Raw genomic sequence first — 27,800 nt, 5'->3', positions numbered from 1 at the left:
ATCCTATAGGATTGATATAGGGTGGAAGATGTGTTAGCATGTTCACGTTTTCATGTACACTACTGTTCAAAAGTTTGGAGTCAATTAGAAATGTTCTTGTTTTTGGAAAGAATTTTAAAAATTGTCCATTAAAATAACATCAAATTGATCAGAAATACAGTGTAGACATTGTTAATGTTGTAAATGACTATTGTAGCTGGAAACGGCAGATTTGTTATGGAATATCTACATAGGCGTACAGAGGCCTATTATCAGCAACCATCACTCCTGTGTTCCAATGGCACGTTGTGTTAGCTAATCCAAGTTTATCATTTTAAAAGGCTAATTGATCATTAGAAACCCTTTTGCAATTATGTTAGCACAGCTGAAAACTGTTGTTCTGATTAAAGAAGCAATAAAACTGTCCGTCTTTAGACTAGTTGAGTATCTGGAGCATTATCATTTGTGGGTTCGATTACAGGCTCAAAATGGCCAGAAACAAAGACCTTTCTTCTGAAACTCGTCAGTCTATTTTTGTTCTGAGAAATGAAGGCTATCCATGCGAGCAATTGCCAAGAAACTGAAGATCTCGTACAACGCTGTGTACTACTCCCTTCACAGAACAGCGCAACTGGCTCTAACCAGAACAGAAAGAGGAGTGGGAGGCCCCGGTGCACAACTGAGCAAGAGGACAAGTACATTAGAGTGTCTAGTTTGAGAAACAGACGCCTCACAAGTCCTCAACTGACAGCTTCATTAAATAGTACCCGCAAAACACCAGTCTCAATGTCAACAGTGAAGAGGCGACTCCGGGATGCTGGCCTTCTAGGCAGAGTTGCAAAGAAAAAGCCATGTCTCAGACTGGCCAATAAAAAAAAAAGATTAAGATGGGCAAAAGAGCACAGACACTGGACAGAGGAACTCTGCCTAGAAGGCCAGCATCCCGGAGTCGCCTCTTCACTGTTGACATTGAGACTGGTGTTTTGCGGGTACTATTTAATGAAGCTGTCAGTTGAGGACTTGTGAGGTGTCTGTTTCTCAAACTAGACACTCTAATGTACTTGTCCTCTTGCTCAGTTGTGCACCGGGGCCTCCCACTCCTCTTTCTGTTCTGGTTAGAGTCCGTTTGCGCTGTTCTGTGAAGGGAGTAGTACACAGCGTTGTACGAGATCTTCAGTTTCTTGGCAATTTCTCACATGGAATAGCCTTCATTTCTCAGAACAAGAATAGACTGACGAGTTTCAGAAGAAAGGTCTTTGTTTCTGGCCATTTTGAGCCTGTAATCGAACCCACAAATGATAATGCTCCAGATACTCAACTAGTCTAAAGACAGACAGTTTTATTGCTTCTTTAATCAGAAAAACAGTTTTCAGTTGTGCTAACATAATTGCAAACGGTTTTCTAATGAACAATTAGCCTTTTAAAATGATAAACTTGGATTAGCTAACACAACATGCCATTGGAACACAGGAGTGATGGTTGCTGATAATGGGCCTCTGTACGCCTATGTAGATATTCCATGAAAAAATCTGCCGTTTCCAGCTACAATAGTCATTTACAACATTAACAATGTCTACACTGTATTTCTGATCAATTTGATGTTATTTTAAATGGACAAAAAATGTGCTTTTCTTTCCAAAAACAAGGACATTTCTAAGTGACCCCAAACTTTTGAATGGTAGTGTATCTTTGTATGCAAAATGGTCATGGTTCATCTCCAGTGACTGACCTGAGGGTTATCCAGTCCTGGGGTCATAGGCAGGTATCCAGTCTGACTGCTGTGAACACCCTGAGGGGAATACAGAAATGGGACAGGACAGGATGGGGATTAGAGGAAAACAGGGTAACCAAAAGGTGGTTCGATCTGCCCATGTTACATAGATACGGGCCAGGGGTTTTCCTAGATAGGTCACATCGTCCGGAAAAACTCGTGGCTCCTTGTGTAGTGTATGAATATGGAGAGATGCCTCATATGAGCCCTCACCCTGTGACTGTCCATTCCTGAAAGTCTCGAGAGACTCCTGGCCTGTGACCGGTAGAGAGGGGGCGTGGTGTCCTCATCCTGGTCTTCCTGCCCCGCCTCCATGTCATCCAGCTTTGTGCTTCGTTGGTGAGATACATCTGAGGGAGAGTCTGATGGGCTGCATTCCCCCTGGTGGAATGCAACTTCAGTCATCATAATCATAATCTTAAAATTTTCGAACAACATCATTATTATCCTCATGAGCTGACATTTGGTTTGGATGAACAAGAGTGTGACTTAAGTAAACAGCACAGTCTTTGGACTGTAATGACTGGCATTTGGGAGTGGAAAAGCACATTCTTAGCATTTAGATTTGTAGGGCTACTGATAACTGATTTCTTCCAAAGATGGCATTCTGTCTTACCTTGATCACAAGGTACCTCGGTGGGTCCCTGGCCATTCTGGTAAACTCATTGGCCAGTTCCTTGAAGGTGGGACGGACATTCTCGTCAATCATCCAGCCTGTAAATTATAATAACGCCACGTGAGTCCCATTGAAAATAAAGTGCCAGTTGTTTGTGCATTCTTTATCAACTATACTTTCAGATCAAAACTAATTATTTCAATGTAATACATCCAGTGTACTCTAAGGACACGTGGGTGAGGACATGTGCAGCACAGTTCTGGACATATTGTAGCCTGTTTAGGCACCTGGCAGATGCGCCAACAAAAAGGGTGTTAGAATAGTCCAGACGGGATGAAATGAAGGCGTGTAGGAGTCGCTCAGCTGCAGGTTGTGATCGCATAGGTCTTAAAACTTCTCTGGGATATGTGGGATGGTAGCATCCCACTTGGCCAAAAGCCAGAAAAAATGTAGCGCGCCAAATTTAAATATATTACTATAAAAATCAATCTTTCATGAAATCACACATGAAAGACACCAAATTAAAGCTACACATGTTGTGAATCCAGGATTTACGGGGAAAGCACACCAAACAATTATGTTAGCTCAGTACATAGCCACAGCAAAAAGCAGTAGTCACAAAAAGCAGAAATAGAGATAAAATTAATCACTAACCTTTGATGATCTTCATCAGATGACACTCATAGGACATCATGTTACACAATACATTTATGTTTTGTTCGATAATGTACATACTTATATCCACAAATCTCAGTTTACATTGGCGCCATGTTCAGAAATGCCTCCAAAATATCCGGAGAAATTGCAGAGAGCCACGTCAAATAACAGAAATACTCATCATAAACTTAGATGAAAGACACATATTTTACATAGAATTAAAGATACACTTGTTCTTAATGCAACCGCTGTGTCAGATTTCAAAAAAACTTTACGTAAAAAGCACACCAGGCAATAATCTGAGACGGCGCTCAAAAATAACAACATTTCTCCGCCATGTTGGAGTCAACAGAAATACGAAATTACATAATAAATATTCCCTTACCTTTGATAATCTTCATCAGAATGCACTCCCAGGAATCCTAGTTCCACAATAAATCGTTGTTTTATTCGATAATGTCCATTACTTATGTCTAAGTAGCTACTTTTGCTAGCATGTTTAGTGCACATGTCCAAACGCTCGCGCAGATGCAGGCGAACTCGGACAAAAACTTCAAAAAGTTATATAACAGGTTGAATAAACTGGTCAAACTAAGTAGAAAATAAATCTTCAGGATGTTGTTATCATAACTATCCAATAACGTTCCAACCGGAGAATTCCTTTGTGTCTCTAGAAGTTATGGAAAGCAAGACGATATCGTTTGGAACGCGCGTGACCAGGAACTGGCATTCTGTCAGACCACTGACTGAAACACCTCCCATCCGGCTCAACATCACAGCAGAGGCTTCATTCCACGTTCTACAGACTGTTGACATCTAGTGGAAGGCGTAGGAAGTGCAAACAGATCCATATCTTACAGGGAATTGAAAAGGCGATGAGTTGAACATCGACCAGCCTCAGAATTCTCACTTCCTGTTTGGAATATTTCTCAGGTTTTTGCCTGCCATATGAGTTCTGTTATACTCACAGACATCATTCAAACAGTTTTAGAAACTTCAGAGTGTTTTATATCCAATAGTAATAATAATATGCATATATTTGCATCTGGGACAGAGTAGGAGGCAGTTCACTATGGGCACGCAATTCATCCAAAAGTGAAAATGCTGCTCCCTATCACAAATAAGTTTTAACCTGGTCTCACGCCCTGACCTTAGAGAGCCTTTTTATGTCTCTATTTGGTTTGGTCAGGGTGTGATTTGGGGTGGGCATTCTATGTTTTTGTTTTCTATGATTTAGTTTTCTATGTTTTGGCTGGGTACGGTTCTCAAATCAGGGACAGCTGTCTATCGTTGTCTCTGATTGGGAACCATACTTAGGTAGCCCTTTCCCTCCTTTCTTTGTGGGAAGTTAACTTCACGGTTGTTTTGGATTGTTTATTGTTTTTGTCGGCGTCATTTCTAAATAAAAGGAATATGTACGCTCACTACGCTGCGCTTTGGTCTACTTCTTACTACGGCCGTGACAGAACTTCACCACCACCAAAGGACCAAGCAGCGCGGTAAGGGGGAGCAGCGTTTTCAGGAAGACTGGACATGGGAGGACATCCTGGACGGCAAAGGATCCTGGACATGGGAGGAGATCCTGGCCGGAAAGGATAGCCTGCCGTGGGAGCAGGTGGAAGCATTGAGGAAGGCGGAGGCAGCGAGTAAAGGGGCCCAGCGTTACGAGGGAACACGGCTAGCAAGGAAGCCCGAGAGGCAGCCCCCCCCCCAAAAAATGGGGGGGGGGGCACACAAGGAGATTGGCTGAGTCAGGTTGGAGACCTGAGCCAAATCCTCGTGCTTACTGTGGCGAGCAGCGTACTGGTCAGGCACCGTGTTATGCGGTGGAGCGCACGGTGTCTCCAGTGCGCGTTTACAGCCCGGTGTGCTACATCCCAGCTCCCCGCATCTGCCGGGCTAGGGTGAGCATCCAGCCAGGACGGGTTGTGCAGGCTCTACGCTCGAGACCTCCAGTGCGCCTCCATGGCCCAGTGTATCCGGTGCCTCTGCCAAGAACCAGGCCTCCAGTATGTCTCCCCAGCCTGGTGAGTCCTGTGCCTGCTGTCAGAACCAGGCCTCCTGTATGTCTCCCCAGCCTGGTGAGCCCTGTGGCAGCTCCACGTACCAGACTGCCCATACGTCTCCACACTCCAGTGATGATCCATGGCACGAAGCCTCCAGTGATGATCCATGGCATGAAGCCTCCAGTGATGATCCATGGCACGAAGCCTCCAGTGATGATCCATGGCAAGAAGCTTCCAGTGATGATCCGTGGCAAAAAGCCTCCAGTGATGATCCGTGGCAAAAAGCCTCCAGTGATGATCCATGGCAAGAAGCTTCCAGTGATGATCCATGGCAAGAAGCCTCCAGTGATGATCCATGGCATGAAGCCTCCAGTGATGATCCATGGCACGAAGCCTCCAGTGATGATCCATGGCACGAAGCCTCCAGTGATGATCCATGGCACGAAGCCTCCAGTGATGATCCATGGCAAGAAGCTTCCAGTGATGATCCATGGCACGAAGATTCCAGTGATGATAAATGGCACGAAGCCTCCAGTGATGATCCATGGCATGAAGCCTCCAGTGATGATCCATGGCAAGAAGCCTCCAGTGATGATCCATGGCAAGAAGCCTCCAGTGATGATCCATGGCACGAAGCCTCCAGTGATGATCCATGGCAAGAAGCCTCCAGTGATGATCCATGGCAAGAAGCCTCCAGTGATGATCCATGGCACGAAGCCTCCAGCAACGGTCCCCAGTCCGGAGCCTCCAGCAACGTTCTCCAGTCCGGAGCCTCCAGAGACGGTCTCCAGTCCGGAGCCCCAAGCGATGGTCCCCAGTCCGGGGCCCGCAACGAGGGTCCCCAGTCCGGAGCCTCCCACGACGGCCTCCAGTCCGGAGCCTCCAGCGTCGGCCTCCAGTCCGGAGCCTCCAGCGACGGTCTCCAGTCCGGGGCCCGCAACGAGGGTGCCCTGTCCGGAGCCCGCAAAAAGGGTGCCCAGTCCGGGGCCCGCAACGAGGGTGCCCAGTCCCGGGGTCCGCAACGAGGGTGTCCAGTCCGGGGCCCGCAACGAGGGTCCCAGCACCAGAGAGTGAGCCAGTGGTGGAGCGGGGTCTGCGTACCGCACCTGAGCCGCCACCGCGGATAGATGCCCACCCAGACCCTCCCCTATAGGTTCAGGTTTTGCGGCCGGAGTCCGCACCTTTGGGGGGGGGGGGGGGTACTGTCACGCCCTGACCTTAGAGAGCCTTTTTATGTTTCTATTTGGTTTGGTCAGGGTGTGATTTGGGCTGGGATTCTATGTTTTTGTTTTCTATGATTTTGTTTTTCTATATTTTGGCCGGGTATGGTTCTCAATCAGGGACAGCTGTCTATCGTTGTCTCTGATTGGGAACCATACTTAGGTAGCCCTTTTCCCTCCTTTCTTTGAGGGAAGTTAACTTCACGGTTGTTTTGGATTGTTTATTGTTTTTGTCGGCGTCATTTCTAAATAAAAGGAATATGTACGCTCACCACGTTGCGCTTTGGTCTACTTCTTACGACGGCCGTGACACCTGGCAATGTTCCGTAAATGGACATATTAAAAACTTTGGTCATACTCTTGATGTGGGCATCAAACGAGAGCTGACTGTCAAATATCACACCCAGGTAGTCAACCTGACTGGAGGGGAGGACCTTGACACCATCAATATTGAGGCTGTAGCTGCTGATGTTGTTGATGATAGTGCGAGTGCCAATCAGGACGACCTCTGTCTTTTTGCAGTTTAACTGCAGGAAGCTCAACTGCATCCATGCCCTGATGTCCTGCAGGCAGCTGACCAGGAGTGCAGTGGGAATTGGAAGTAGGGGTGCTGAATTTAAAAAATATATTAATAAAAAAAACTTTCTAATTTAGTGTACCCTGCGTGCACAACCCATGTGGAATTCCAGGTCTCTGGCAGTGTTTCGAACTGCCAATCTGCGGTCATGAAGACCGAGTTAATCTCAGCCTATGCTGCCCTTCAGTCCTTTGACTTTTTGGCACTGGCGGAGACATGGATCACCCCAGAGAACACTGCTACTCCAGCTGCTCTTTCATCATCTGACTATGTTTTCTCTCATAGTCCGAGAGCATCTGGTCATCACGGTGGTGTCACAGGTCTACTCATTTCTCCTAAGTGGAGATTTTCCATCTCCTCATTTGAATTCCATAATGTCACTGTTACTTGTCCACTCAAGCTTAACATTATTGTAATCCATTGCCCACCAGGTGCCTTTGGAAAGTTCCTCAATGAGCTTGACACCTTGATAAGCTCATTTCCTGACGATGGCTCGCCGCTCTTCGTACTTGGCGACTTCAACCTCCCAACGTCTGCCTTCAATTAATTTCTTTCCAACTCTGTTTTCGTCTCTCTTTCCTCCAACCCTAACCACAGCCCCTACCCAGATGGTCATGCGCCGTCGCAATCTTCGCTCTCTCTCTCTCTTTTCAACTACTCTCTCCTCTTCTATCCTATAATCTCTCCATTCTGCTAAATCCTTCTCCCTCCTGTCTCCTGATTCTGCCTCTTCATCCCTACTCTCCTCCCTTTCCGCATCCTATGACTCGCGCTGTCCCCTTTCCTCCCGGCTGGCTCTGCCTTCACCTCCTGTTCCGTGGCTGAGTGACTCATTGCGAGCTTACAGGACAGGGCTGCGGGCAGCTGAGCGAAAATGGAGGAAACTAAACTAATCCTTTCACTCCCTCCTCTCTACCTTCTCTTCCTCTGTATTTGCTGCTAAAGCCACTCTACATTTCAAGATTCTGCCTCTAACCCTCTTTTCCACCTTCTTCTTCCTGCTTAATCCACTACCCCCTTCCCCTCCCCCCTCTCTCTCTGCGGACGACTTTGTCAACCACTTTGAGAAAAAGGTTGACGACATCAACTAATCATTCACTCAGCCTATTGAGTCCACTGATCTCACTCACACAGAACTACCCTACAAGGTGACGTGGAGAGGATCTGTGTCTGCACCACGTAGTCTCACTAAAGGTGTCCCCCAGGGCTCGGTTCTAGGCCCTCTCCTCTTCTCTCTATACACCAAGTCACTCGGCTCCGTCATATCCTCACATGGTGTCTCCTATCATTGTTATGAGGATGATACTCAACTAATTTTCTCCTTCCCCCCTTCTGACACCCAGGTGGCGACACGCATCTCTGCGTGCCTGGCAGATATCTCAACTTGGATGTCGGCCCACACAGGCTCAATCTCAACAAGACGGAACTGCTCTTCCTCCCGAGGAAGATCTCCCCGCTCAAAGACCTCTCCATCAAGGTTGACAACTCCACAGTGTCGCCATCACAGTGCAAAGAACCTTGGCGTGACCCTGGACAACCCCCTGTCATTCTCTGCAAACAGCCAAGCATTGACCTGCTCCTGCAGGTTCATGCTCTACAACATCCATAGAGTACGACCCTACCTCACACAGGAAGCGCCTCAGGTCCTAATCCAGGCACTTGTCCTCTCCTGTCTAGACTACTGAAACTCACTGTTGTCTGGGCTCCCCGCTTGTGCCATCAAACCCCTGCAGAACGCTGCAGCCTGCCTGGTTTTCAACCTTCCCAAGTTCTCTCATATCACCCCACTCCTACACACACTCCACTGGCTTGCAGTTGAAGCTCGCATCCACTACAAGACCATGGTACTTACCTACGGAATAGCAAGAGGAACTGCCGCTTCCTACCTTCAGGCTATGCTCAAACCCTACACCCCAACCTGAGCACTCCATTCTGCCACCTCAGGTCTCTTGGGAAGCTCCGGCTCCAAGCTCCTCTCTGTCCTGGTACCCCAATGGTGGAACCAGCTTCCCCCTGAAGCTAGGACAACAGAGTCCCTGCCCATCTTCCAAAAATATCTGAAACCCTACCTCTTTAAACAGTATCTTAAATAATCGTCCTTCTCACCTCAACTCCCCCCCCCAAAAATACGTAAAAATTAAATAAACATAACCAGCACTAGCACTTGAGGCACCCCCTGTCGGACTACAACTGTGTGTGACCTACTAGGACCAATGGCTACAAACTTGTAGCGATCAGTGAGATAGGACCTGAACAAGTTCAGGACAGTGTCTGACAGGCCAAGGGGCTTCTCCATGCAGTTTAGCAGGATGGTGTGGCTGACCGTGTTGAGTGCTGCACCGAGGTCCAGCAGTATGAGGATGCTGGCAGCCCCAGAGTCAGCATTCATAAGAAGGTCATTAGTGACCATTACCATGGCAGTCTCAGTGCTGTGTCTAGCTCTGAAACCCAACTGGAAGGGCTCAAGTAGGTTGTAAGTGGCCAGATGGTTTTGGAGTGGGCCAGAAACAGCTTACTCAGGAAGGGCAGGTTGGAAATAGGCCTGTAGTTCTGTAGGTTGTCAGGGTCAGATCCAAGCTTTTTAAGTACTGGTGTGACTGCGGCCAGTTTGAGCTGAGGAAAACATCCAGTGGTAATAAACTTGTTGATCATTTCTGTGAAGAAAGGCTCCAGAGCAAGTAAGCAGGTCGTCACAAGGGAGGTGGTGATAGGGTCAAGTGAGCAAGTGGTGGGCTTCATTGTCCTAACCAGCTTGACTACATCAGCTGCAGTGACTGTGGTGAAGGTGGAGAACCTTGACTCAGGGAGGGTAGGACTCAGTAGCTCAACTACTGGGGCTGGAGAGGGCAGGATGGTGTTATTCATGTTTTAAATTTTGCTTTGGAAGAAGCACAGGTATTGATTGCACCTTTCTGGGGAGGCTGAGGTAGAATTTTTTTTCACAGGTTGGAGGAGCTTGCTCACAGTAGATAACAGCACCCGGGAGTTACCACTGTTTCTTCGGCAGAGTGGGTAGAGGGATAACAAGGTATATTGGTATTGAGGGTGAAGGAGAGAGGGTGGTCACTCACACTTGACCATGACCATGTAGACATCTATGGTGCAGATGGGTGGCTGGGAAAGACGCTCGCCCTTCTCCAGAAGGTCTGGCACTTCTTGTGGACGCATCGCCGAGTAGGGCTCCGCCCCGTATGACATCATCTCCCACACTGTCACTCCTGCAAGACGGAGAAATATAATAGACACTGTAAAATTATGGTAACTCAACATACACACAAGTACTTTGAACTTACTTACCATTGATATAAAAGTCTATAAAAGCACATGAAACCCACACACAAACACACAGTGACTCACCATAGCTCCAGACATCACTTTGATGTGTGTATCTGCGGAACAAGATGCTCTCCAGAGCCATCCATTTAATGGCCGTCTGTGGTGAGAGAGACAAGACAGGGAACTATGTCACCATGAATTACATCGAGTTCAAAGCCTGTGGCCATTGGAAAAAAACATATATTAGTTAGTGTTCATGGCAGCAATACAAAACACGTATAGAAACAGGGCATTTAGCTAGTCAACATCTCACTTAAGACAAATGACAGCAGATGCTTCTAGCCAATTTTGAGCAAAAGATAAATAATAGGCTGAGACATTATCCATGTCTAGTTTTTCCATGTGACCTAACGAGGAATTCAACACACTTTCACCTCATTGTAGAAGTACTTTTTGTCATCGGGGTAGAGCAGGTCTGTGATGCCGTAGTCAGAGATCTGGACCATGTAGTCACTCTTCAGGAGCACGTTACGGGCTGCCAGGTTTCTGTGGACCATCATGTGTTCCTCCAGATAGTACATACCCTGACAGGGGAGAGCACACACACCTCGGTCACATACACAATCACACACACACACACACACACACACACACACACACACACACACACACACACACACACACACACACACACACCTTTATCACATACACTTCTGTCATATACAGTGCCTTCAGAAAGTATTCACACACTTGACATTTTACAAATGTTGTTAAGTTACAAAGTGGGATTAAAATGTATTTAATTGTCCTTTCTTTTGACAACAATCGACACACAATCAATCCGCTGTAATGTCAAAGTGGAAGAAAAATTCAATGATTAGAATTACCTATGGCAGCGGTTACAGCTGTGAGTGTTTCTGGATAAGATCAAGAGCTTTCAATACCTGGATTGTACAATATTTGCAATAAATACATTCTTCAAGCTCTGTCAAGTTGGTAGTTGATCATTGCTAGACAGACATTTTCAAGTCTTGCCATTGGTTTTCAATCCGATTTAAGTAACGGTAACTAGGCCACTCAGGAACATTCAATGTTGTCTTGGTAAGCAACTCCAGTATATATTTGACCTTGTGTTTCAGGTTATTGTCCTGCTGAAATGTGAATTTGTCACCCAATGTCTGGTGTATAGCAGACTGAACCAGGATTTACTCTAGTATTTTGCCTGTGCTTAGCTCTATTCTGTTTCATTTTATCCTAAATAACTCCTTAGTCCTCCCTAGTCCTAGTCCCTAGTTTATCAAAAAAATAAATACAGCAATCACGTAATACTAACATACATTATTCCTCTGAAAAATACTCAAAACATGATGCAGCCACCACCATGCTTGAAAATATGAAGAGTGGTACTCAGTGATTATGTGTTGGATTTTCTCGAAACATAACGCTTTGTATTCAGGACAAAAAGTTCATTTCTTTGCCACATTTTTTGCAGTATTACTTTATTACCTTATTGCAAACAGGATGCATGTTTTGGAATATTTTTTATTTTATACAAGCTTCCTTCTTTTCACTCTGCCATTTAGGTTAGTATTGTGGAGTAACTACAATGTTATTGATCCTTCCTTAGTTACTGGCGTGATTGGGAGTCCCAAAGGGCGGCGCACAATTGGCCCAGCGTCGTCCGGGTTTGGCCAGTATAGGCTGTCATTGTAAATAAGAATTTGTTCTTAACTGACTTGCCTAGCTAAATAAAGGTTAAATTTAAAAAAAGTAAAACAATTATCACAGCCATTTAACTGTTTTAAAATCACCATTGGCCTCATAGTGAAATCCCAGAGCCATTTTTCCTTCCTCTCCGGCAACTGAGTTATGAAGGACGCCTGAATTTTTGTAGTGACTGGGTGTATTGATACACCATCTAAAGCGTAATTAATTTTAAAAGATTGTTGCCCTTCTTTGCGAAGCATTGGAAAACCTCCCTGTTCTTTGTGGTTGAATCTGTGGTTGAAATGTACTTTGACTGAGGGAACTTAGAGATAATTGTATGTGTGGCGTACAGAGATGGGGTAGTCATTAAAAAAAATCATGTTAACCACTATTATTGGACACAGTGTGAGTCCATGCAACTTATGTGACTTTTTAAGCAAATTTTTACTCCTGTACGTTTTTATGCTTGCCATAACAAAGAGGTTGAATACTTATTTACCCAAGACATATCAGATTTTCACTATTAATTAATTTGTAAAAAAATTTAGGCTGTAACACAACAAAATATGGAAAAAGTAAAGTGGTGTGAATACTTTCTGATGGCAATGTACATAATCACTCACCCGCTCACCCAACCAACCAACCAACCACACACACACATGGTATCTCACCTTGGCAATCTGCACACACCAGTTGAGCAGCCTCTGTGGGTCCAGGCTGTCCCTGTGGTGCCTGATGTGCTCCAGTAAGGACCCCTGATTGCTTAGCTGGGTAACCAGCTGGAGACTAGCACCTGGACAGACACCTAAGAGCCTGACGATGTACTGGTGGTCCAAGCTACCCATCACCATCATGTGCTGCAGGGGTTATCAGAAAAAAATCTCAGAGATTCAGTGTTTAATAGTTACATGTACAGGGTTGCAGGTGTGATTGCAGCGTAAAGTGAAAATCCTAGGCCTCGAGCTCCAACATGCAGAACTAAGTGAAATAAAATAATGAAATGGTAATAAAAAACAACAATATCAATATAAATAGCCCTATATACAGTACAAGTCAAAAGTTTGGACACACCTACTCATTCAAGGGTTTTTCTTTATTTTTATTATTTTATAAATTGTAGAATAATAGTGAAGACATCAAAACTAGGAAATAACACATGGAATCATGTAGTAACCAAAAATGTGTTAAAAAATCTAAATATATTTTATATTCTTCAAAGTAGCCACCCTTTGACTTGATGACAGCTTTGCATACTCTTGGAATTCTCTCAACCAGCTTCATGAAGTAGTCACCTGGAATGCATTTCAATTAACAGGTGTGCCTTGTTAAAAGTTAATTTGTGGAATGAGTAGGTGTGTCCAAACTTTTGACTGGTACTGTACATCATAACAACTGTAGCTGTGATGAATAAATAAATGTCCATTGGGGTGGAGGCAGAGGATAGACTGTGGGGGGGTAATAACATACATATTAACAACTGCAACATTGATGTTTGTCGGTGGGGTGTAGCAAGAGTCAAGATAAGTGGGTATCAGGTCAGTATGCTTTAAGGGGCAGGGGTTCTTGAGAGTGGGCATGTGAGAGTGTTTTCTTACCTCTGTGATCTCATGGAAGGTATTTTGCCCCATTCGATCATGAATAGTCTTTATGGCCACAGGGATCTTCACTGAGTCTCCCTCAGGAATCCAAATGCCCTGAGAAATATGGAGGAAAGGAGAGGGGGAGAGGGGTTACCTCACAATGAAACGAAGACAAGTAAGGTAAGTAGCACAATACATGTAAGGCCTACGGGAAAATCAGAGAGGTGCAGGGTGATGATGATAATAGGGGCTTTAAGAGGGCGACGGTTGATGATGTAAACACCTTGTGGACGGAGCCAAACACACCGGTGCCCAGTAGCTTGATCTTACGGAGTTCAGTGACCTTCAGGATCCTGGCATGAACTTTGACCACTTTCTCACCAGGGTCCAAAGGCTCAAAACTCTACAGACACATGCACACAATTAATATTGACACATATCAAGACAATAGACTACACATACTCTTATTAAGAGATCCTAATTCTCTCTCTCTCGCTCTGGCTCTCTTACTCTCTCTCACAGACACACACACACACCATCCCCTCCCACCTCACCTCTCCACTCTCCAGGTATCGCCTCATGGCTCTCTTGCGCCGGATGGCAAGACCTCGGCGGTACAGAACACTCATCACAAAGATGGAGAAGCCCACTATAACTGCTGCCAAAACTCCCAAAACAATTCCTGTAATGGATTGGCTGGAAAGAGACAGATGTATCAGCCAATCAGCACCTGATATACAATAATGAATAATGCTACGTTCTAGACTAAACAAAACTTACAGTGAGGAGAAATCAGGTTGTCAGTGACAGGTAGAAAAAAATATAGAAACTACACTCACCCATCAGTTAATCTGGTGGAGTCCAAACAGTTCCCAATTCCTGGGCCTGAGCAACTGAAAACACAGAGCAGAGAGATATTTAACACACACACACACACACACACACACACACACACACACACACACACACACACACACACACACACACACACACACACACACACACACACACACACACTCCCTCATTCTCTAACTCATCTCTCACCCCTGGGTGCAGTTGAGGTGGCAGGGCTCACAGCGTCTCTGCTGGTTGGGGTATTTAAAGATGAGACCCTTCTCCCCCATCACTCCTTCAGGGCATGAGGACACACAGTGAGGACCGTCCCTCAGACTGGCACACACCACACACTCATTAGCTCCCTGCAGAGAGAAAGTGAGAGAGTGAGAGGGAGAAAGAAGGAAAGAGAGCGAGCAAGCGCGCGGAGAGAGAGAGGGGGAGAGAGGGATAGAGGGATAGAGAGATGGAGACAGTTGACAATATCCATGTAATTGTGGTCCAAAATATTATCCACAAGGTGGCAGTGAAGCACTACATTTCGGATAGTCCTGAGAACTTTGAGAGACACTTTTCAACTGATCACTCTGAGCTCATAGAACTGTCTTTTTCAGATGCTTTGAGAGAGGTCTGTGGGCAGATGTTAGAGGTGAGCATACCAGTCCTATGCAGGTGGGCTGTCCCTCCTGGACCTCACACTCCGAGTGACAGGGCATACACTCGCCCTTCGGACTTGTAAACTCACGCCCCTTCCTGGAGAAAAGCAGAGATTGAGATTGAAAAATAGGTTAAACACATAGTCACGTACACACATTGAGACATACTGACAAATCTACATTATAATAAAGATGCATTGTTTTGAATGAGTACTGACCCGGTGAGAAATCTGCACTGATTGACACAGGTTCGCCCCCGGCTGTAGTTCTTACAGGATAGACACTGGTCCGGCCCAGGACCCCAACACCCCTCCGACGAACACAGAGGGTCACACATGTGCCCCTCCGCAACTACACACACACACACACAAACAAAAAATATGCAAAAAACGATTAGTAATTCACTAGTGTACCCGCAAAAAAATTTACTTAATGATTTTGAAGATGTCACCCAATCTCTCTCCTCTATCCCCCGTCTCACCACATTGGCTCTGGGGTCGGTTGTCCTTGACGTCGATGTTCTTCTGGTGGCGCTGTGGGCGGGAGCTACTACTGAAGAGGTGTGTCCAGTTGACGGTGTGGTGGTAGCATAGCTTCCTGTTTCCTGTGATGTAGACACCGCCGTCATTGATGCTCTGCAGTGAGCGCAGCCCGAGGTAGGTCAGTGACGGGATACGCATCACCAGCAGGGCGTAGCCCCTTAAGAAGAGGGACGAGGGAAGAACGCAGGAGGAGGAAGAGGAGCAAGGTAGAGGGATAGGGTGATGACAGGAAGAGAGAGAGCCAAGAGAGAGAGAACCATTAAGGTAGAGGGAATGGAGGATATTTCAGAAAAAAATATGTACAAATGTATATTGGTGCTGGGAACATCAATCAAGTCAGGACAGAGACGTAAATGAATCCCGCATAAGGCATTGCTGCTCCCAAACATGAATTAATTGTCTACATGTAGACAGAAAATGTGTGTGTTGTTATTATGTAGAGAATTCATATGCTATTGTGGTAGAGACTCCTAATACCCAATGTGGTCATCAGTGGAGCCTGCTCACGGGAGGAAGGGGAGGACCATCCTCCTCAGTGAATTTCATAAACATTTACAATGTAAAACATTAAAAAAGTTATTAAGATAAAACTATAGTAAATACAATGACATGTCACCAAATAACTGATTAAAACACACTATTTTGAAAAGAAGGCCAACAGTAGCCTCAACAGCACTCTGTAGGGTAGCACCATGGTGTTGCCGGAGGACAGCTAGCTTCCGTCCTCCTCTGGGTACATTGACTTCAATACAAAACCTAGAAGGCTCATGGTTCTCTCCCCCTTCCATAGACTTACACAGTAATTAGGACAACTTCCGGGAAGGACGTCCTCAAACCTATCAGAGCTCTTGTAGCATGAACTGTAGCATGAACTGACCCTGTTGTCCATCCAATCAAAGGATCAGAGAATGAATCTAGTACTAAAAGCATAAACTACAGCTAGCTAGCACTGCAGTGTATAAAATGTGGTGAGTAGAGACAGAAAGACAATAGTTGAACAGTTTTGAACAAATTACTTTCTTCCAAAATGAAGGAGAAGCAAGAGAGAAATAGCGATAGTCATTTTTCTTCACTTTCAGTTTCACTTACTTAGCTAGCAAATGCAGCTAGCTAGTTTAGCCTACTGAAACACCCTGCTCAAACAGAGGGATGCTATGTTAGCTAGCTGGCTATGACTTTCTAACATAACACTGGAACTCTTCCAAGTCAAGTTAAGCTTTTGGTATTACTAATTTATTGCCACCAGGGCCTGCCGGTGTAACTGCTTACTGACTGTACACTAACTTTACTGTATGATTTTAGCGGGTTTACTAACACGTTAGTTATTTTAGCTATGCTGACTATGACGTTACTCTAGCTTATGGTGACAACGATGTAGGCTGTTTGTAGAGGTTTGGCTTGGAAAGGTTTTTTCGCCTGGTCGCATACAGCTGATTTGTTGTGCATTGAAGTCCACAAGCGAAGGGAAGAGCAGGAATACAATGTGGCTGTTATGAGAGTGAACTCTGTTACGCGTGATCAGGGGTGTAATCATTCTGTCGATTCTGTTGAAAACGTTTCCTAAACGTAAGCAAACGGAACAAAACGGAGATAAATACACCTGAATTTGTCCAATAGAAACTCTTGTTTGGAATTGTTGGACTAATGATCACAGCCTATATCAGCTAGATGCAGGCAAGAGTGTGCAAGGCGGTATTGAATGTCACTGTCTGTCACCTCAAATTTGTCTCTGGACCTTGTGAACTTTCATTCATAGGCTTGGTTGTAGCAACCTCATGATGGGTATATGGAAAATTAGATGATCATGTAGTAGCCTAAACCTATTGCTGTTACATTGAACAGGGTGAATGGAATATGAATGAGAGTCATCCAATATGCTGTAATAGAAATAAGGCCATACTCATGAAAGGAAAATCGTCCTCCCTCATTTTAAATGGCACTGACCTCCACTGGTGGTCATAAGGTATGATCAAGTTCAAAATACAATCATGAGGATTATACCTCAACGTACACGAAAATCCCCCACCCACCACCAGCTGAGACACTTCTCATACAGTTCAAGACAACTCGTAACCAATTCAGAGGATTTTTGTTTTGTTTAGCATTGTCTGAGTATGACGTTGTTTTATCAGTTCACACAGTATCAGGAAGATTAGTAGTCAGATAGATTAGTAAAACAACTGTCACACACACTACTGGACTTTCTAGAGTGCCCGCCGCTGATGGAACAAACGAGAGAGAGAGAGAGAGAGGAATAGAGAGAGCGAGAAGAGACCGAGAGAAAGGGGAGCAGAGCAGGGGATGAGAAATGGGGTGAAAGGAGATGAGAGATAAAGTGGTGACAAGACACACAAGACACAACAGGTCAGTCTATGCATACATGTCTACAATGCAGTTAAGAACAGATGGAGATGGAAATGGGTTCAGTGGACACATACTGTAGAAAGTGAAAGAGATATTTCTTAAGTGCAGAGAGACAAAGACACAAGTCTAATGTCAGAGAGTGAGAAAGACAGAGATAGATGGTCACCTGTAGAGGGTTCTTCCTTGTATGGTTGCCAAGTTGGAGAACACCGACAGGTCAGTCAGATTTTCAGGCCACGACTGGATACTCAGAACGTCTGGCAACAGCAGAAGGTGTTAAAACACAGAACACCTTCCAAACACGAATACATCATTTCACTGCCACTGCTGCCACTTAACAGGCACATGCATTTGAAACTTCAACACACACACACACACACACACATATACACACAAGCACACACACACACACCTGTGATCTCTCTCACAGTTCTGAAGATCTTCAGTTTCTCTGGGTCCAAAGCTGTGATGTTGTTGTAGGGATCACTGTGTATAGAAGATCATCCAACAGAACTAGTGAGGTCCATTGAAAAGTGAACACATCAAGTTGACATTACTGTGCCATTTTGAATATGTATACAGTACCAGTCAAAAGTTTGGACACACCTACTCATTCGAAGGTTTTTCTTTATTTTTACTATTTTCTACATTGTAGAATCAAAACTATGAAATAACACATATGGAATCATGTAGTAACCAAAAAAGTGTTAAACAAATGAAAATATATTTAATATTTGAGATTTTTCAAAGTAGCCACCCTTTGCCTTAATGACAACTTTGCACACTCTTGGCATTCTCTCAACCATTCTCTCTTGAAGGAGTTCCCACATATGCTGAGCACTTGTTGGCTGCTTTTCCTTCACTCTGCGGTCCAACTCATCCCAAACCATCTCAATTGGGTTGAGGTCGGGTGATTGTGGAGGCCAGGTCATCTGATGCAGCACTCCATCACTCTCCTTCTTGGTCAAATAGCCCTTACACAGCCTGGAGGTGTGTTGGGTCATTGTCCTGTTGAAATACAAATGATAGTCCCACTAAGTGCAAACCAGATGGGATGGCATATCGCTGCAGAATGCTGTGGTAGCCATGCTGGTTAAGTGTGCCTTGAATTCTAAATAAATCACTGACAGTGTCACCAGCAAAGCACCTACACAGCATCACACATCGTCATACATGCTTCACGGTGAGAACCACACATGCGGATATCATCCATTCAGCTACTCTGCATCTCACAAAGACCCGGCGGTTGGAACCAAAAACCTAAAATTTGAACTCAGTCTCTCAGATTTTCACCCACCTAATGTCCATTGCGCGTGTTTCTTTGACCAAGCAAGTCTCTTCTTCTTATTGGTGTCTTTTAGTACTGGTTTATTTGCAACAATTTGACCATGAAGGCCTGATTCACGCAGTCTCCTCTGAACAGTTGATGTTGAGATGTGTCTGTTACTTGAACTCAGTGAAGCATTTATTTGGGCTGCAATTTCTGAGGCTGGTAACTCTAATGAACTTATCCTCTGCAGCATAGGTAACTCTGGGTATTCCTTTCCTGTGGGGGTTCTCATGAGAGCCAGTTTCATCATAGCGCTTGATGGTTTTTGCAACTGCACTTAAAGAAACTTTAAGTTCTTGACATTTTCTGGATTGACTGACCTTCATGTCTTAAAGTAATTTAAATTTTCTTTGCTTATTTGAGTTGTTCTTGCCATAACATGGACTTGGTCTTTTACCAAATAGGGCTATCTTCTGTATACCACCCCTACCTTGTCACAACGCCACTGATTGCGCCGGAGGGGATGGCTGCCGTTTTATTGGCTCTTAAAACCTCTTAAGGATTAGGGGTGGAGTTTACACTTTTGGGGAAAATCGTTCAAAATTTAAAACGGCCTCCTACTCAATTCTTGCTCGTACAATATGCATATTATTATTAATATTGGATAGAAAACACTCTCTAGTTTCTAAAACAGTTCTAATTATTTCTCTAAGTGAAACAGAAATCTTTTTACAGCCCATTTCCTATCCGGAAGTGAGATTTTCAAAATCGAGGTCTCTCTTCAAAAGCTTGTCTATAAAAGGGCATGTCACTTATGACTGTAGAAACACGCCATACGCCTTCCCCTGGGTGTCATGCGGAAGTGAGAGCAGAAATGAGGTGATTATCTCGTTCAGGGAATGAATACAACCTCTTTGATTGAGAGGACCGCCATTTATTTTTTGTTGGGAGGCGCGAATTTGGACCTGGTATTGCCTCCTGGAAAACCGTCCTTATTGATGAATATGATCTCTGGCTTCGATTTTATTCGATACATGTCACAGAATCATCCTAAAGTATGTTTTTTCAATATAGTTTAATTATATTATTGAAATTTATTCTGGACTTTAGACGTGATGCGACGCAAGAATTTTGTCAAGATGGAGAGGTTAGCGTCGCACTGCCAGTGTGCTTGCTAATTCAAGAGGGAAATCGTTCGTTCTGGATCGAAATAAAGACGTTTCTGAACAAAGGACCCCTTGGAGAACATTCTGATGGAAGATCAACAAAGATAAGGACCCAATTTGGGATGCTTTTTCATATATCTGTCGAACTGTGCTATGCTACCGTTCGACTAGAATCAATGCTGCTGTGTGCTAGCTAATGTAGTAAGCTAATATAACGATATATTGTGTTTTCGCTGTAAAACACTTAGAAAATCGGAAATATTAGCTATATTCACAAGATCTTTGTCTTTCATTTGCTATCCACCATATATTTTTCTGAAATGTTTTATGATGTGTAATTAGGTAGTTGACGTTGGTGTCTATTTACTCTGGCTGCTCCCGTGCTATTTCTGACTGTAGCTATGATGGTAGCTATGATGGTAGCAGTAATGTAAAACTGATTTATAGCTCAAATATGCACATTTTTTGAACAAAACATAGATTTATTGTGTAACATGTTATAGGACTGTCATCTGAGGGAGTTGTTTCTAGGTTAGTTAGGTTGTTTCTAGGTTAGTTAGGTTGGCTTTGTGCATGCTACCTGCATGCTACCGGTGCTGTGAAAAATGTCTGTCTTTTGTATTTGGTGGTGAGCTAACATAAATATACGTGGTGTTTTTGCTGTAATACATTTAAAAAATCGGACATGTTTTCTGGATTCACAAGATGTTTATCTTTCAAATGCTGTATTGGACTTGTTAATGTGTGAAAGTTAAATATTAAAAAAAAAATTTTTTTGAATTTCCCGCTCTGCCTTTTCAGTGGAATGTGGGAGGAGTTCCGCTAGCGGAACCCCTATCCTAGACAGGTTAACCAACCGTGCAATAATTTTTTCCCCCGTGTTGTTTGTAAATTATTTTGTACATAATGTTGCTGCCACCTTACCTTCTCTTATGACCAAAAATTGTTTCTGGATATCAGAACAGCGATTACTCACCTCGAATTGGACGAAGAATTTTTCTTTAATGAGTCGGACGGGAAGGATATACTCCAAACGCCCTCATCCCCGTCATTCGCTGGAGAAAGAAACTGAGATTTCGCGGAAAGAGATCGGGGTTCCTTGTGAGGATCAGGCTAATCTGCCTTTGCCATCCATACTGCTAGCCAACGTTCAATCACTGGAAAATCATTGGGATGAACTGAAAGCACGTATATCCTACCAACGGGACATTAAAAACTGTAATATCTTTACGTTTCACCGAGTCGTGGCTGAACGACGACATTAATAACAGGTTATACACTATCGGCAGGATAACACAGCAGCCTCTGGTAAGACACGGGGTGGGGACCTATGCATATTTGTAAACAACAGCTGGTGCACGATATCTAAGGAAGTCTAGAGGTTTTGCTCGCCTGAGGTAGAGTATCTCATGATAAGCTGTAGACCACACCATCTACCTAGAGAGTTTTCATCTGTATTTTTTGTAGCTGTCTACATACCACCACAGACTGATGCTGGCACTAAAACCGCACTCAATGAGCTGTATATGTCACGCCCTGATCTGTTTCATCTGCCCTTGTGATTGTCTCCAACCCCCTCCAGGTGTCGCCCATCTTCCCCATTACCCTCTGTGCATTTATACCTGTGTTCTCTGTTTGTCTGTTGCCAGTTCGTCTTGTTTGTCAAGTCAACCAGCGTTTTTCTCAGCTCCTGCTTTTCCGAAGTCTCTCTTTTTCTCGCCCTCCTGGTTTTGACCCTTGCCTGTCCCCCTGCTTGACTATTCTGCCTGCCCCTGACCCTGCTTGCCGTCCTGTACCTTTGCCCATACTCTGGATTACCAACCTCTTCCTGACCCTGCCATTCTGTACCTTTGCCCCACCACTCTGGATTATCGAACCCTGCCTGCCTTGTCCCCTGTTGCTGTAATAAACATTGTTACTTCAACACAGTCTGCATTTGGGTCTTACCTGAAACGTTATAGTACGAACTGGCCATGACTGACCCAGCAGACTTGGACCAGCTCCGCAATGCCATCTCCTCCCAAGGAGCCACCATTGGTAGGCACAAGGAGTTGCTTCGCGGTCTGATGGAAGGGTTCCAGGCCGTGGCCGAATGTCACGACCTAGCTTTGGACGCATTGCGGGAGCAATTCCTACTAGGCAGCCTACCACAACGGTAACCTCCCAGGCCTTAAGTAACCCGGCTGGTAGCAGCGCCGTCACCCCGGTTTCCCAGGAACCCCACTTACCTCCCCCGGAGCCCTACGATGGAGATTCCAGAACCTGCTGGGCCTTTCTGTGCCAGTGCTCCCTCGTTTTCGAGCTGCAGCCTTCTTCGTTCCCCTTGGACCGCTCGAGGATAGTGTACATCATTTCGCTGGTGTCCGGGAGGGCACTCGCCTGGGCCACGGTGGTGTGGGAGTAACAATCCGCCATCTGCCTCAGTCTGGAGGTATTCGTGGTCGGAGGTGACAAAAGTTTGAGGTGCCGGTGTCCGGGGGAGAAGCTACCCGGAGGTTACTCCAGCTTTGGCAGGACTCCCTCAGTGTGGCTCATCATACTCATCATAAAACATTTATGAAAAATACATGTTGTACAGCAAATGAAAGATAAACATCTTGTGAATCCAGCCAATATTTCCGATTTTTTTAAGTGTTTTACAGCGAAAACACAATATATATTTATGTCAGCTCACCACAATAGCCAAACACACAACGCCATTTTTCCACCGCTAACATAGCTTTCACAAAACCCACAAATAGAGATAAAATTAATCACTAACCTTTGAACAACTTCATCAGATGACAGTCTTATAACATCATGTTATACAATACATTTATGTTTTGTTCAAAAATGTGCATATTTATAGCTACAAATCGTGGTTTTACATTGTGAATACGGCGCCAAAATGCACCAAATTGTCCGGAGAAATTTTGGACAGTCACGTAATCTAACCAAAAAACTCATCATAAACTTTGCTAAAAAATACATGTTGTAAAGCAAATGAAAGATACACTGGTTCTTAATGCAACCGCTGTGTTAGATTTAAAAAAATAACTTTAGTACAAAGTACAGCATGCAATATTCTGAGACAGCGCCCAGCCATTCTCCGCCATGTTGGAGCCAACATATTCCACAAAAATACGAAATAACATCATAAATATTCTCTTACCTTTGATGATCTTCCATCAGAATGTAGTGCAAGGAGTCTTAATTCCACAATAAATCGTTGTTTTGTTTTAGAATGTACATTTCTGCTGTCAAATTAGCAACTTTGGCTAGCATTGTGGAGCGCACATGTCCATCAACTCTTGGCGCATGGAACGAAAAATTCCAAAAGTCACAATAAACGTCGAATAAACTGGTCAAACTCAGTTGAAAATCCATCTTTATGATGTTTTTCTCATTACTATCCAATAACGTCCAAGACGGAGCATTTCGTCGTATATACCTAACGCATTGCAGAAAACAATGTGGTGTTCCCTGGTGCGCAGCTAAATACTGCCAATAGGGCGGACCTGTCACTCCAAAAGCTCTCATTCGGTCTCACATCAAGCTAGACACCCCATTCAACATTCTACTGCCTGTTGACATCTAGTGGAAGGCGTATGAAGTGCATACAGATCCATAAATACAAGGCAATTGAATAGGCGATGCCTTTCACAGAGACCCATTTCAGAATTTTCACTTCCTGTTTGGAAGTTTGCCTGCCAAATGAGTTCTGTTTTACTCACAGATATAATTCAAACAGTTTTAGAAACTTCAGAGTGTTTTCTATCCAATAGTAATAATAATATGCATATCATATGATCTAGGACAGAGTACGAGGCCGTTTAATTTGGGCACCATTTTATCCAAAAGTGAAAAGGGCGCCCCCTATTTCCAAGAGGTTAATTGAAATGCATTCCAGGTGACTACCTCATGAAGTTGGTTGAGAGAATGCCAAGAGTGTGCAAAACTGTCATTGAGGCAAAGGGTGGTTACTTAGAAGACTCTCAAATATAAAATAGATTTTGATTTGTTTAACCCTTTTTTGGTTACTACATGATTCCATGTGTGTTATTTCATAGTTTTGACGTCTTCACTACTATTCTACAATGTAGACAATAGTAAAAATAAATAAAAACCCTTGAATGAGTAGATTTACTGGTACTTAAATATATACAGTACCAGTAAAAAGTTAAGTATTTTGTATGTTTATTGTATAGAAAGAGCTAGAGCTGAAAGGTAGGAGAGTGCTGTAAAAGCATTGGGCCAGATTGGAACCTAAGCTGGTAGCAATACATCATACATGTGCTCCAGAGGCAGCTAGACTACCCCAGGCCATGCCATTTTGATAGAATATTGCTGCTGTCACTCACCCTTTAATCCCGGTGACCAGGAAGTGAAGGCTACCCTGGATCTTGGTGCAGTTGATGAAACTGTCAATGTTTTGAGAGTCCACTGTCTGTCTGGAGGCTGTGCCTGTTCCTTGACAAGCTAGAGATTTGAGGAGAGGAGAGGAGAAAGGAGAAGAGAAGAAAGGAGAAGAGAAAAGAAGAAAAGAGAGAAAATAATGAATAAAGCCAAAGTTTCACAACATGAGTGATAAGGGCAGGTTGCTGGAGTAGAAGACTCTATAAAGCAATGATAGTTGAAGGGTGTATGTGTGGGCACTGGACAGCCGGGTACCTTTGGGACAGAGGCCTCCACAGGGCTCACACCTCTTCACTCCTTTCTTCTCCATCTCCGTCTTATAAGAAGGGCAGCTGCTCACACACGAGCTCCCGTCCACCACAAAATTAGCTGAGGAGGAATGTAATGTGAGAGAGAAAGAGTGGGGCAGAGGGACAGGTAAAGGGAGAAAACCAATTCATTAAAATCCACAGGGAAATCCACAGGAAGATTGGACCATGCTAGAAAATTGATAGATTGAATGAGGACAATGAGTGAGACATGATGGTCATGGTTATGGCCAGGAGTTGACTGGTGAGTGGAAGTAGGTAGAGCATGCTGTGTGTGGACTCACTGGGGCACTGGGCCACACAGATGGAACTGTACTGGTACTTGGCGCTGGGGTTGGGCTCCAGTTTGAAGGTGTGCTTGTTGTAGATGAGGGTCTGGGGACACTGGGGCACACAGGAGCCTGAGTTGTTGAAGTTACGGCAGGCCTCGATAGAGAAAATACACAGTTAAATGATACTGTATGCATTTCTTAGTAGTATAGTTTTAACCCATTCATTTCTATGCAATGACTATCAGAACTACTTTTAAGACTTCTTTGCGGTGTGTTTGTGTGTATAGCCAACTCACAAAGCAGTCGGTGTCCAGGGGTCCGGTGCAACCTCCTGCACACTCCATATGACAGCACTCACTAGGACTCCTCCCAAAGCAGCGGCCATTACACTGAGGGGCACACACTGTCTTCGTCACTGGGGGGGGGGGCAGAGAGAGAGATAGAGAGTACTTTGAGCCAAGCAAACAGACTGAGCTGGATTGTAGGACATTACATCAGAGCGAAGCTATCTAGTGTTGTCAGAAAATGAGAGCCAGGGGTCAAAAGTGACTCACAGTTCTGGCAGGTGTCATTCCTGGGCCCCCAACATAGACCGCCGCATGCCTCATCACATGGCTCTGAAAAACATGTCAGAAATGTTAGAAAATGTAGAAGCTACATTACACAAAAACATAGAAGAAGAAGGCCAGCATCCCGGAGTCGCCTCTTCACTGTTGACATTGAGACTGGTGTTTTACGGGTACTATTTAATGAAGCTGCCAGTTGAGGACTAGACACTCTAATGTACATGTCCTCTTGCTCAGTTGTGCACCGGGGTCTCCCACTCCTCTTTCTGTTCTGGTTAGAGTCAGTTTGCGCTGTTCTGTGAAGGGAGTAGTACACAGCGTTGTACCAGATCTTCAGTTTCTTGGCAATTTCTCGCATGGAATAGCCTTCATTTCTCAGAACAAGAATAGACTGACGAGTTTCAGAAGAAAGTTAATTGTTTCTGGCCATTTTGAGTCTGTAATCGAACCCACAAATGCTGATGCTACAGATACTCAACTAGTCTAAAGACAGACAGTTTTATTGCTTCTTTAATCAGAACAACAGTTTTCAACTGTGCTAACATAATTGCAAAAGGGTTTTCTAACGATCAATTAGCCTTTTAAAATGATAAACTTGGATTAGCTAACACAACGTGCCATTGGAACACAGGAGTGATGGTTGCTGATAATGGCCCTCTGTACGCCTATGTAGATATTCCATAAAAAAATCTGCCATTTCCAGCTACAATAGTCATTTACAACATTAACAATGTCTACACTGTATTTCTGATCAATTTTAAATTATTTTAATGGACAAAAAATGTGCTTTTCTTTCAAAAACAAGGACATTTCTAAGTGACCCCAAACTTTTGAACGGTAGTGTATATGGTAGCAGTCCTAGCACTAATCTGAATACATATCATTTCTGTGAGTACTACCATCTACCTCCTGCTATACTCACGTTCAGGCCCGTTCTCGTTGATGATGACTTCAGAGTCTCCATCCTTCACTATGTCCAGCCAGTTCACCTGAGGGGTGTAGCTCAGGAACTTATTCTGAATGATCTGCACCCCTCCCTCCAGTATCTCTGTGGAACACACACACACACACACACACACACACACACACACACACACACACACACACACACACACACACAGAAAGGAAGACGCACAATTAGTTTAACAGGCCAGAACACGTTGGTGAGTAACCAAATCAAAACGGGCACAAATTTGTATTTCTCTCTCCACAGTGCCTCCTATCATCTCTCATGCTACAGTTGGGAATAGAAATTTGAATTTCATTGTACTTCCTGGATTGACTGGAATTGACCCCAATCCTGCTACTGAAGTTCATATGGTAGTTGGCATGTGGACCATGATAACCATGTTGCTGTTCATGATGATGATGTGTATCACTTAAAGACTTATCTTCATCACAATACATTTGTGTGTGTGTGTGTGTGTGTACCTGTGAGGTGTGTGTATGTACCTGTGAGGTGTGTGTGTGTACCTGTGAGGTGTGTGAGGCCCAGCTCCTTCAGTCCGTGTTGGCCGTCCTTTTGGTAGTTGACGAGGACAGCCAGAGCAAAGCGATCCTCGTACAGAGTGGTGCCTCTTATGACACGGAGCTGGTCCAGCGGCAGCCGGCTGAACTGGTTAATGGCTATGAGGATGTAGCCCGTCACTTCTCTAATAGACTATGGGGGAGGAGAGGTCAGGGAAGAAGGAAAGAGGAAAAGAGAAAGAGGAAAGAAAAAGGTGTTACTGTAGACGGAAACAGGATACGGATATGTTCCTCATTGTTGATCTTGGAGAGCTGCAGTGTGAGCAGGCATTTGTCACCTGATTCAATTGAATCAACTACACATCAAGACCTTGATTTGCTCAATCAGGTGTGTTAGAACTGGGCTGGGAAAAAAAGCCTGCATGCAAGTATCCCTCTAGTATGTGGAGTAAAGAACATTTATGTAGCGCAGTGGTTCCCAAACTTTTTATAGTCCCGTACCCCTTCAAACATTCAACCTCCAGCTGCGTACCCCCTCTAGCACCAGGGTCAGCGCACTCTCAAATGTTGT

The 27,800-nt window shown here is 44.4% G+C and overlaps 1 protein-coding gene across 1 annotated transcript in view; it reads right to left on the bottom strand.

Annotated features, from left to right (window-relative positions):
- Positions 1 to 27,800, bottom strand: part of LOC120065194 (receptor tyrosine-protein kinase erbB-3-like) — a 43,468-nt gene that overhangs the window by 1,705 nt on the left and 13,963 nt on the right. Inside the window, exons 3-26 of the mRNA XM_039015983.1 lie at positions 27,236 to 27,422; positions 26,685 to 26,810; positions 25,751 to 25,813; positions 25,493 to 25,611; positions 25,209 to 25,350; positions 24,872 to 24,985; positions 24,562 to 24,679; positions 18,198 to 18,271; positions 17,952 to 18,042; positions 15,361 to 15,578; positions 15,098 to 15,230; positions 14,883 to 14,976; positions 14,434 to 14,588; positions 14,229 to 14,282; positions 13,944 to 14,085; positions 13,673 to 13,792; positions 13,405 to 13,503; positions 12,481 to 12,666; positions 10,537 to 10,686; positions 10,184 to 10,259; positions 9,898 to 10,044; positions 2,367 to 2,464; positions 1,964 to 2,131; positions 1,709 to 1,768 (exon numbers count right to left, since the gene is read on the bottom strand). Coding sequence (XP_038871911.1) covers positions 1,709 to 1,768; positions 1,964 to 2,131; positions 2,367 to 2,464; positions 9,898 to 10,044; positions 10,184 to 10,259; positions 10,537 to 10,686; positions 12,481 to 12,666; positions 13,405 to 13,503; positions 13,673 to 13,792; positions 13,944 to 14,085; positions 14,229 to 14,282; positions 14,434 to 14,588; positions 14,883 to 14,976; positions 15,098 to 15,230; positions 15,361 to 15,578; positions 17,952 to 18,042; positions 18,198 to 18,271; positions 24,562 to 24,679; positions 24,872 to 24,985; positions 25,209 to 25,350; positions 25,493 to 25,611; positions 25,751 to 25,813; positions 26,685 to 26,810; positions 27,236 to 27,422 — 2,934 coding nt within the window. The remainder of the gene's footprint in view (positions 1 to 1,708; positions 1,769 to 1,963; positions 2,132 to 2,366; positions 2,465 to 9,897; positions 10,045 to 10,183; positions 10,260 to 10,536; positions 10,687 to 12,480; positions 12,667 to 13,404; positions 13,504 to 13,672; positions 13,793 to 13,943; positions 14,086 to 14,228; positions 14,283 to 14,433; positions 14,589 to 14,882; positions 14,977 to 15,097; positions 15,231 to 15,360; positions 15,579 to 17,951; positions 18,043 to 18,197; positions 18,272 to 24,561; positions 24,680 to 24,871; positions 24,986 to 25,208; positions 25,351 to 25,492; positions 25,612 to 25,750; positions 25,814 to 26,684; positions 26,811 to 27,235; positions 27,423 to 27,800) is intronic.

The sequence above is a fragment of the Salvelinus namaycush genome, chromosome 20 (assembly GCF_016432855.1).
Source record: "Salvelinus namaycush isolate Seneca chromosome 20, SaNama_1.0, whole genome shotgun sequence".
NCBI lineage: Eukaryota > Metazoa > Chordata > Actinopteri > Salmoniformes > Salmonidae > Salvelinus > Salvelinus namaycush.
Note: the sequence above shows the minus strand (reverse complement) of the source record. Positions and strands in the feature narration are given on the sequence as shown.